Source organism: Conger conger, chromosome 7, assembly GCF_963514075.1.
Source record: "Conger conger chromosome 7, fConCon1.1, whole genome shotgun sequence".
In the NCBI taxonomy this organism is placed as follows: domain Eukaryota; kingdom Metazoa; phylum Chordata; class Actinopteri; order Anguilliformes; family Congridae; genus Conger; species Conger conger.
The window spans coordinates 50,884,172-50,896,357 of NC_083766.1; the positions used below are offsets into that span (position 1 = coordinate 50,884,172).

A 12,186-nucleotide genomic window follows, 5' to 3' on the forward strand; every position below is an offset into this window, starting at 1 on the left:
ACTCTGGTCATGTGTCGCATCGCTTGGACAGCAAGACCGCTCAATTTTACAGCTGCAGACAGTAAAGGCGTAGGCAGCAGTTAGAAACTATAGTTTTACTCTCAATGTCTCCAATTACGGTTTTATATTTTATGGTGAGCTATTATCCGCTGCAAGAAAACCAATTTTGTTATACACTGGTAACATACTTACTGTAAATAAATGTGGTCCCAACATGAGGTCTTACATATTACTGGCATGCAGAGAACACACACAGAATGGCCCATATCCAGAAGCTACAACACAGCACCATAGGATATCAACAGCAGCATTCAACAGCATAAAAAGGTCCATTTTATCATTTTCATTTCAGTTTGGATTAAGGTGCCAATTACTTGCTCAGAAGGTTATATTCCAACACTGATGATGTGACGTAAAAGTTAAGAGTCAAAGACCATTAGCAGCCTGTAGAGAGCTTGGTAATTTGTCCATAAGGCTTAATGATTATAGTTATGAAGACAGCAAGGGCTCAGCTGTAAAAGGAGCCAGAGGAGACTGCGTCCCTCATAGAAATGGTAAACAACCCTGCTGTAAAATCAAGCTACAACAGCTTGAGCAGCTTGAAATATTTAGCTGGCCAAGTTGGTCATACGCTAGGTATGAGCTGGTCAGCCAGCATGGCCAAGCTGGTCATAAAGTTGGTCTAGCTTGGCTGGTCAACCAGCTACCAGTTGTTTCAAAACATAGCTTGAGCTGGTCAAACCATGTCAAGCTGTATGCTGGTCTGAATTGGTCATCCAGCTAAACCATGTTGAGCTGGGAGCTGGTCTGAACAGGTCAACCAGCTACCAGCCGTTTCAAAACCTAGCTAGAACCACTTTCAGCAGGGAACTAACAGGGTTTCTTTCCATTGTCCAGTATGTGCACAATTCACTTTCACCATGCACTGAGCATGATTAATCTTTCAACAGAGTGATGGATGGTGTTGAGGGGATTGGCATTACGTTCTCAACCTCCATCACGCGTGTGAACTTTGACTGGAGGCCATTCAAACACGTCCACTTATGAATGACACCTGCAGAAAGAAAGCAAGCGGCTTTAAAAACCGCATCCTACAGGAAGCCATTCACAGAACACCCACAGCCCACCTACATCTATGACTACTTTATGCCAACTGCTTTTATAAAAGGAGCCATAATCACTAACGGTTGGGAAATGAAGAAAATGCACCAACCCACCAATTCAATCGGCATGTGGGAATGCACTTAAATAGCAATGGCCATTTTATATAAACCCATTTGCAGAAACATTAAATAGCTTTTTATCAGTACGCTACCAGCACACTTGTTTAGGAGCTTTGTGGGTTTAGAAAGCGGGTCAGACTGATTCTGCACAAGTGTGTGCATGTGTTTGTGTGTATGCATGTTTGTGTCTGTGTGTGTGTGTGCAAGCGTGTGTCAGTGTGTGTGTGCGGGGTTGTTAAGAGGAAAGAGGGCAAGGCCTGGGAAGGTAGTTTTATCATAAAACCCTGTTAACTGTGGAAGATGAGGCTTCTACTGCCATGAAAACAGTGCTTTAATACTCTGGCACAGGGACAGGAAAGGTCCCCAACAGCAGCATGAGCACAGCGCTGCTAATGCACTGGATTTACATTCCTGTCTGCCCTGCGCTCTCAAATAGGGTCAGGGAGAAGCTGAGCCAGAATGGCTGGGGCAGGTCAGCGCTCACAGAGCCGGAATGGCTGCCTCGCCACTTTCACCTACGACCCATCACCTCCCCAGCCCATTCCTATCAGGCCTGTCCAGCTGGTGGTGGAGGGGGAGGATATTCAGGATGAAATACAGCCACCGAGTGAGCAGGGAGACGTGCGGATAATGGCGGTGATTTACGACGAGGGGGAGGCGTATTGGAGAACCCATCACAGACATGGACACGCGGACGGGCATCCCAGCAGGACGGAGAAGGGAGGGATTTTCCTTGAGGTGAAAAAAGACCCTTTCGTTTCCTTTACTCCGTGGTGTGGAACTGCACCCAGGGGACGAGGATATGGCTAACGTGGACATAGACGTGCAGGCATCACACGCTGTAACAAACGAGTAACATCCAAAACTGCGGCTACGACACTAATGACACTGACCGTCAATACAAATGCAATTCACATGCCTACTAACACACCATTTACCCGTAAAATATCACTGCTGTGGGTTGCAGACCTGTCTGCTCACTGGACCATTCAAATTAATCAAGCCTTCCAATGTCCCCAGTACCCTTGGTTTGGAACATACTGCAATATATCGTTACGAGTGATGTGCGCTTGGGAAATAGTGACAGGTATATTTTCCAGCAATGTATACATATTCATAAATTCAATTTTATTTCGAAATATTGCAGCATATTCCATTTCCGGAAGGGAAGGATAGTGTCACATTATGATGTTAAGAAATGAAAAGCCTTGTTAGCCGTTATGCATTCACAGTTCAGCAGCGCCGGGATTCCCTGGCCCGGACGAGGCCCGTCACAGTGATGTGACAGTTGTGCAGAGACGGCTCAGTTCATTATCCGCAGTGAAAGCCCTCATCATCGGCACTGGGCCCGAGCGAGTGTCCTCAAACCTCGCTCCCTCTCTGGGCGTGTTCTCAAAGCAGAGTCACCTGGACTGTCGTCTGAAGCTGCCAGAAAACCCGACACCACAGAAGAAGATTTAAGGTCTATATGGGTTTCCCACTGGAAAGGCCCACATGGACACCTTATCCTGTCGGATGAGACTGCGAAAAATCGGATTCAAGATGCAGCACAGATTGGCCGAGTTGTCATGTACTAGCTCTTGCCAACATGGTCGAACAAAGCACCAGGTCCTCGGTGAACCGTTAGAAATGCCATAGAATAAAGCCGCAAGTGAATCACAGCTACAAATTTAAAACACACCGATATTCTTTGGTAACTACACTCAGTGAGCACTTTATTAGACATTCATTAGACTTTCTTTTTTTTTTGTCTAATTGGTCTTCAGCTGTTTAGAGATTCTCTTCTGAATACCACTGTAATGTGGGGTTATTTGCGTAACTGTCACCTTCCTGTCAGCTTTGACCCGTCTGGCTCTTCTCCTCGGTCTCCTCTCATTAACAGTGCATTTCTTCCCACAGAACTGCTCCACGCTGGATGTTTTTTTGTTTTTCGCACCATTCTCTGCAAACTCTAGAGACTGTTGTGTGTGAAAATCCCAGTTTGTGATATTCAAACCACGCTGTCTGGCACCAATAATCATTCCACGGTCTAAGTAACATAGATCATATTTCTTCCCCATTCTGACATTTGGTCTGAAAAACAGCTGAACCTCTTGTATGCATTTAGCTGCTGCCACATGATTGGCTGATTAAATATTTGCATTAACAAGCTGGTGTACAGGTCTACCTAATAAAGTGGCCACTGAGTGTATAGTACAGCAGCATTCAATTTCCCGTGGCATTTTTTACCTCCAGAAATAGCCAAACATTGCTTGCTATAACTAATTGCTAGCTAGTCGATTGTTTACATTCTAGGCTAGCTACAGTCTGACAGGAACTAACACACAGCCACACATACCCCTTCTTTCAATTGTTCGACCACAAAGCATCTGAACGTGAATGAGTCGGATGGCCGAGTTGTGATGTATTCCCAACTCGGGAGAAAACTAATGACCCGACATCACTTGAAACAGGGACAGAACTGAGCAGTAGGCCATAGCAATCATGGGAAATGTAGTCTTACTTCATATAATATGCAAAGGCTTTGCTAGGGGACCAGGCATTCCCCCAGAAGTGGTTGCTGGAGGTATTGCAGATTATTTATTCTCTGGCAGGCTTCTGCCAGTCTGGCAAAATGATATCACCTTGGCAAAATGTAAATTTTGGAAATTTTGGACAGTACTCTTCAATTCTCAAATTTCTTCACACTGAACTAATTACTCTCCAGAGACCAATTTCTTTCTGAGCCACACAGAAGATATCATTATATAATTAATAATTTTTCCATTCTTATTCATCCCTTTATGTTTAGATACCGACTACCCATGATGCAAAAATGCCAAAATTCACCGTAGTCATGGCAGCCTCCATGAATTGGCTTCATACGCCGTTGAGCAGCTCCCATAAGAATCCATGGAGCCGGTAATCTCGACGGGCTTTGCACATACTCATTTCACACCAAGCCGCATACAGTAATGCCATTATCACTGCTAGGAAATTTGTCATGTAGGGTTAAGTCACGACGACGGTCTTGATCACAGTTGTGGCATGAGGGAAAGGTGTGACATTGCCAGGATGTGCAGAAATTACCTAGCAAGCCATGGCTCTCACTACTGTCGCAACTCAGGAACGAAGATTGCATTTGCCAGGGTCCGTGGCCTCTCGAAAATTAACAAAAATCCTGGGCACTGCCGAATCCACGGGGGGTTCACATGAGTTAACATTTACAGGGATGTCAAGATACTAGAACATTCTATTAGGGAGAAAAATTGGCTGGTGAGAATGTCATAGCATGAACTATGAACGCAGAATATCAGTGCATTAACTACTGTAGCTTACAGATTTTAGATGCATATAAAATTGTTAATTTGTCTGTACAAAAAGTTAAAATGGCATTCTATAATTACTTCCAGCTCAAACAAAACATTCCCTTCTTAAATCAAGCTCTGTGTTCTCACAATGTATACACACAAATATGTACCCTGTAGGTAAGCTGTACAGTGAAAATTAACATGATAGATGACTTTTGAAAACAAACTCGGATAGCTACTTTCACAAGATCAATGGAGGACGGAGTCAAATTACTGTTCTGAAACAGCAGCGAGGAGTGCTTAAAAACCAGAATGTGGATTTGCTCCTAGTCACCATCTGTACCACAGAAATAAAATCTACTTCACTGAACAGCAGGAGAATCAGAAAAATCCCCACTTACTCTGAACCCTTCGAAGAGTAGTTTTTTTGGGAATGTTGTAGAATCCAGTATTCAAGATCCCATTGCTTCAGTACCAGTAGTGATAATTATACCAGCATAAGGACATTCACAACAGTGGTCCTCACTTCTGTTCATGGAGAGCAGCAGTGTGTGTCGGTTTTTACTTGTTTAACTGCTCAATTAAAGCAGTTAATTGCACAGAAACCTCACCTGGTTTCTCGGCTCTGAATTGGTCGCTGATATTAAGGTGGAAACAAAAACCAGCACAACCTGCGTCTCTCCAGGACCAAGAGTGAGGACCCCTGATTTAAAACTGAGTTTCTCAACTCCAGTCTTCAGGACCCACTTGCCAGAAGGTTTTTGTTGTAACCAGAAACTCACACCCCTGATTTAATGACTGAACCAATCAAACCACCAAAAATGGCCTTGATTAGTTAAACAAAGTCAGTTGAGAAACACTGGTTTAGAACATCCCAATCACATATTTGCCATCTTCCACCTTGAAGGGTTAACACTGCTACAGTGTGTGTCCATAGCCCTCCGGCAGTAGAGAAAAACTCTGTCAGGAACAGCGCCATGCTGTGAGAACATTAAGCCTCAGCTGTGTTTAGTGTCTCAGCTGCGCTCGTTCTGACCCGATCGCACGCCATTTCCCGGGCTGCTTCCCGGATGCTCTAATTTCGCCGTGCTCTGCCTTCGCCAGGCAGAGGGCAGCGGGAGGGGGCAGGAGCACGGCTGGGCCTAGACTGGGATTACTAATGAAATGTCACCACAGGGCGAGTGTACGCTCCCAGTGTGCCGTTCTGCTGCCGACTGGCCTCCTTCCTCTAATGCACACAGCGCTCGTGTTGCCATAGAGGCCACGGCGGGGTAGGAGGGTGACTCCGACCGTGGCTCGGCTCGGCTCCCTCTCCCACGCGCACACACACACACACACACACATTACCCATCACACAGGCTTTACAAGTGTATGGTACACACAGCCGGTTTTTAATCCTTTGCTTAACGAGGGGAGGTCCATTGAGAACATGATTCTCTGTTTCATGGATGCCCTGGGAGAAATGCCAGAAGGAAGAGTTGCAAGTGGGGAAGATGAGAGAAAACAGGGTTAAGGGCCTTGCTCAAAAGCCCAACGGCAGAGTTTTTCCTGTTCTTCCATTGAGGGGCCAGACTTCATCCCAAGTCAGCATCCCTATGTGCCCAACAGGGGCTCGAACCAGCAATTTAACATATTTTAATTATTTATTTTAGGCCGCAGTTAAATGTAACAAGAAGGGTACAGTTTTTTGAAGTCAGGGTCTTAGCGTTCAGGTCAGCCACACATATATACACACACACACACACACACACACACACACACACACACACACACAAAAAGCCGTACAGACACATATCCTGAGGATACACAGGTAAACAGTGCAAAACTACTGTCCACTTCCCCAGCATTGAAGTACATGGCATTTCTAAAAGGGAAGTCTGTTGAACAACACTTAATCTCGAAAAACATTTATGGATTTCAGTTGTTTACTGCAGCTGATGGAGTAGCTTCTAGAGAAGAAGTACAATCAGAGGACATAAACCTGGCCCATCCGCTATAAAAGCTCATATTCAGAGTTTGATCAGTACCAGAATGCAAGCACAAATTAATTAAGATCCATAAACCGCACATTGCCAAGCAAAGAATCAATTAGACCGATACCTTACAGAAGTTGGGCCCAAGCCACAGTCGATTGCATTAATCCTAGCATCGATCACATATTTGTTGACTGTTTTTGATGAAGCACAAATGCTTTTCCACACCACTAAATCTAAAAGGCGCGGGGCAATAAAATCTCATTAAAAGGCGGTTTGGAGACAGAACCGCCGAACGTGATTCTGACGAGGGCACACAGACGCCGCCTGATCCCGCCAGCCCAGGAACAGAGAGCTGACGGGGGGAGTTATTTCACCGGAGCAGGGGTGGATGTCTGGATCGATTAGCGCCTTCCGGGTAAGAGAGCGTCAACGAGAGTGATGGCCCCCCATAACCTTTACACGCCAGTCAGTAACAAGAGACCTGATAGGATGAGAAAAGTAACGGAACAGCCCTATACGGTAGCCCCCTGAACCGCATGATTGGTGAGGTCTGACTTCCATACAGCGCCTGGTTTTTCCAGCTTTCTAAAACTACTCTGGCATAGCATAATTCTCTGACATAACTGATTTGTAATATGTTCTGTTATGTTCCGGGTCAAGAGTACACCATATATGCCAAATCAGGACATCTTGTGTGAGCGCATTCACTGTAAGATATGCAAGATGAGAGCTTGTGTCTTGTTAGGTCAGTCAAATAAAAACACTGTGTCCACTTAACAGCATTCATTTTCTGGCACCTAGTCAATTACGAGTCTCTGAGCGCTATATTTTATTATATAAATACTTGAGATCAACCTCAGAACTCTTTTTCATGCGCCAAATAGGGGCTTTAATAGCAATTTATGAGTTTGTGACTAATCATCTGAAATCCTGTGTAAGCACTCTAATAATGTTCCTGAGCTTAGCGTCTCAGTGTAATGTATCGGGGGCCTGTGAGTGATGATTACTGGCTAAGAGCGGCCGGCTGATTTTGAGCTTGAAATGTTTCTTATTCATGCGTCTGGGTTTCACACGGCAGAAAAGCCTGTCTTAAATAACCGTTTTAGTCTTGTACTGAGACTCAAAATCTTTTTTTTTTTCTCCCAAGTAGAACATTTTAGAAGCTTGTATTATGTTTAATTTAAGTCAAGCGAAATCCTCTTCGCCAATTGGCAAATCTCTAAATTACTCAAACACTCACCTCATTGCCAATATTTTTGTCTCATTTAGCAAAAATGCAATAGAAGATTTTAAGTCTCAGACAAACATACTTGTTAAGACTGGCTGACCTTTGGTTGTTGAAGTGCACCAGTTGCATGTGACTGCCGACAGCCAATTAAAACTTTTATTTGTTTTGACAAGCAAATAAATAGAGACCTATACAGTCCCGTTCCTATTCCATGTAGACGCCCGCACCCAACCTTAATGAACCGGTCGGCCGTTTTATGTGCCTTTATATCCCAGATATGGGCAGCAAATACCGTTGTTAATGATGTTTCCTTCTCTGCGTAAGTGTGGCTGAACATTTAGCCCACATTTTCACAGCTCTTACTTTCGTCCGGGTTGGGCGCGGCAAGGATAGCGCTGTGTTTCCGCTTCACCTCCTCCACCTTCTCGGCAAGGGAGTCGATGAAACCGCGGATCTCCTCCACCTGCGGAAGGGGGGAGAGAGAGGTGCACATTACATTACATTACATTATTGGCATTTGGCAGAAGCTCTTATCCAGAGCAACGTACAGTTGATGAGACTAGGAGACAATCCTCCCCTGGAGCAGTGCAGGGTTAAGGGCCTTGCTCATGGACTTGCTCATGGACCCAGCGGCTGTGCGGATCTTATTGTGGCTACACCGGGATTAGAACCACCGACCTTGCCTGTCCCAGTCATTTACCTTAACCACTACGCTACTGGTGCAGCAATCTACTTCACTGCAACACTAGTCCTGTTAGACACACACAGGGGCACCACCAGGCCCTGTGAAAAGATCTCAAATTGGACCCCACCTCCCCCAAAAAAACCCTATAGGTTCTAATATCAGGGCCCTTGGACTCATCCTAAATTCCATCGTACCCCACCCCCAGATGCACAGATCATATATCATGCATCTCATAGGAAGTGGAATTTACTTCAGCTTTCTAATAAACGCACAGTAATACACTATGATCCAAAGTAAAGAGGAAGTGTTAAGAGTTCCCTCTAAGCCACCTGCCGGTGTGAGCAATGTCCCTTGGTTGAGTTCAGCCTTTTGTTTGGTTGATGTAAAAAGCTGTACTTGAAGGCTTACCCTGCTCCATTCAGAATTTCACAGTGGTGTACAGCCATGACTCATTAAAGCAAAGCCAGAGAGTGAGGGACCAGCTGGGTACAGAACTGTCAGTTTCACTGGTGTGCCACAGCTCTTTGGAGACCCTGCACTGACACACATATTCAAAATACAAGAAACGGGATAGCTAGCAGTCGTCAGCCGATGAATAAATCCAGGAAGTGAGGGAATTGTTGATAATGAATTCACCACCTAGAGACCCATTCGGGCACAACGGGGCCGGGTAGCAGACGAAAGCTCTTTGTTAATATTTCCTTACAAAAAGAAAAAAGTAAAGAAAAAGTGCAAATGAGGCACGATTAACAGCACTGGGGGGGGGGGGGGGGATAATAATGACATAAACCCACCGAGACGTGCTCTCCTGCAAAACCGGTCAACACACACCAAAGCTGGCCAAGCGCTTCCTGCCCGTCACGTCTCCCCCACTCCCAGCCTTAATTGCTTGTTTGATTGGATTGGCATCTTTTTTAATACACACATAATTGGCTGTTTTCCCCCATCTGGAGAATGAATATTGAGGCAGATTGTTATTTAGATAGGTGGGGGGGGTCCTGACACCCTGGGGAATGGGGGTGGGTGGGCAGGGTCCTGGTGCAGGTGTGTGGGAGCTGCCCTGGGGGGTGGGTGGCAGTCTGTGTGTGCCACTTTAACTAAAAACCAGGCCTGTGGCCAACCAACCTCACCGCTGACACAGAGCACTCACAGCAGAGCCCTTTCTCCTGACGCACCCGCGGCAACTGGATGAGCAGTCAGCCCCGGCAGCCTTACAGGGCCGCGCTGAGGAGGGGAACAGGTGTGGAACAGAGCTGAGTCAGCCACGGAGCGCGGCAACACCGCACCACTGAGACACGGATTAGAGTAAGAGCAGAATGACTGCACCAGTAGCTTCCCATCCCACAACCAGAAGACCTGCAGCCCTCCAGAGAGAAGGGTTTCATAATCACACACAAATATCATCTCGCCCCGTCTACACATTAATTCCACAAATTAAGTAAACCCCCCACCATCCCCCCCCCCCAACCAAATCAAAGTAAGCCTCGGCAGCAAATTACAAAAAAAACAGGCGATTTTGGCATGCTTTTCGTCTTCATCATTAATTCACTTTAACCGAGGGTGCCGCTTGCTTTCGTTGCGCAAGCAGAGATGTTTCTGTTCGCGGATGATGGATAGGTGTTCGGCTCCGATGCAACATTAGCAGATAATGCCTCTCGCAATAACATTATAATCTCCGCTCCGTGGCTTTCCGCCGTACGCTGCACTGCATTCTTAATTAGTCGGCCTCGGTGCAGAGGAAATCTAATTGGCTCCCTCCAGCACAAGCTGGACTCGAGAGAGGGTGGGGGGGGGGGGGGTGGTGGTGTGGTGTGGAAGGGTGGGGATTTGGCATAGCATCACTCAATGGAAATAGTGCTGGGTTAGTGGGAGAAGCCCTCCCCCCTGTGATCACCTACAGATGCCACACCAGGCAGGAGGTTGGGCCGAGCTTAGCGTGTGTGCCTGCCAGTACACAAGCTTACAAGTGCAAAGGGCGGTCAACCAACAGCCGATTCTATTTTACTGGTCCTCAGCTAAAGTAAGTAAACTGTTACCATCTCAACGTATAGGCCAGTGGAGGATGGGCATCCCCCCTATAGCCGGGTTTCTCTCGAGATTTCTTCTCATCGGGGAGTGTTTTCTCACCAATGTTTGACGTTTCTTCTCCCACTCGGAAGTTGTTTACCTCATATGCCAGTTGGGGGCATAGGGCTGGCATTTCCCATTTTTTCTTCCCTTCTATTACGATGTAAAACGTGTTTGTGACAGTCAAAGTGCCATACAAATAAACTTGAATTTAACTGAATTAGATTCTTTGGGGTCAGCTTGGTTAGCAGAACGAGAGGGCATAAATGGAAACGATAAATTCCACAAAGAGAGTGGTCACCGTGTGGAATAGCTTGCCACCGGGAGGAGGCAGAAACACTGGGGGGTTTTTCAAGACCAGGCAAGATAAGGTGTTAGATACTTTTGTTTAGCTTCTAAGCAGTCAGTACACTTTAGTGGTAGGAAAAGAGGAGCGCTGCTGGGCTGAATGGCTTGCTCTCGCCATTATCTTATGCTACGTTATATAATGTTATCCTCAGAATGGGTCCGAGTGCAAACAGGGTTGAGTCAAGGAGGGGACGTAGAGTCAAGGAGGGGACGTAGAGGCAAGGAGGGGACGTAGAGGCAAGGAGGGGACGTAGAGGCAAGGAGGATACAGGGGCTTGGGGGGAGGTGTGTGGGGGTTAGGGTGCCGCGGGGAGAGCAGGAGGACTGCCGTGACCCTCGTAGTGTGTGGGGGTGCGTGGAGAAATAAGAAATGACAGCTCTGCTGTGTGTGTGTGTGTGTGTGTGTGAATTCTAGCCACAAACCCCCCTCCCGCTCCCTGCTCTTCCCATCAAGCGGAATCAGTGAAGCGAGTGACTGCGCGTTCCAGCACAGATGCTGCCACTGTAGTAACGAAGACCTTTCTCCCATCATCCCTTACAGGAACGCAGCGCCGTGTCGGGGGCGGGGAAGGGCCGATAAATAATGAAAAACAAAAAAGGGAAACGCAATGAGAGTGAAACAGAATCCGCACACAGCCAGACAATTTAAGCAACGCTCTCAGAATCCTCGCAGACACTTTAAAAGGAGCACTGTCACGCTCGTTTCAGTTGAGATTATTTGGATTAAATGCTTACATTCTGTGTGCACGCCTTTTTAAAAATCACTGCCAGTGTAGCCGTTTCCTAAATATGGGGCAAATCTTCCGTGGGCAAACCACGTCACTGGACGTGTTTGGCTTGAATTTCCTGCCCATGTTTCCCAGAAAATTATGGGCGCTTGAACACAGAGACTGGTTTATGGGCAGGCACCCATCCAGGCGATCATATGACACTCTCACAAAAATATGGTAATGTTAGTATACAAATATCATGCAACCTAACTTGGCTCACAGAATCCTCGGTCAGATATTTTTGAATCATGTTCACAGAATCTACACACAGTCAGACACTTTAAATCAGGGATCAGCAACCCACCGTCCTCAAGGGCAGAACTTCAGGTTTTCCACCCACCATTTACCTGGGAGTCAGGTGTGAAGACGGTCTGGCCAATCAGTAGATCTAATTACCCGGGGGAAAATAAAACCAGAGCTGGGATTGACGATCCCTGCTTTAAATCATGATCACAGAATCCTCAGTCAGATATGTTAAATCAGGGGTGTCCAATCTTATCCAAAAAGGGCAGGTGAGATGATTGTGCAGCTTGTTGTTTAAACCCAGCAGAAAGATGCCTGCACTTGATTGAACTAAGTAACTAATCATGGTCTCCAAT

At 46.3% G+C, this 12,186-nt stretch overlaps 1 protein-coding gene across 1 annotated transcript in view; it reads right to left on the reverse strand.

Annotated features, from left to right (window-relative positions):
* The window catches only part of LOC133133752 (syntaxin-1A), a 112,757-nt gene that overhangs the window by 70,867 nt on the left and 29,704 nt on the right, over window positions 1–12,186 (reverse strand). The window contains exon 3 of the mRNA XM_061249932.1: window positions 8,081–8,180. Coding sequence (XP_061105916.1) covers window positions 8,081–8,180 — 100 coding nt within the window. The remainder of the gene's footprint in view (window positions 1–8,080; window positions 8,181–12,186) is intronic.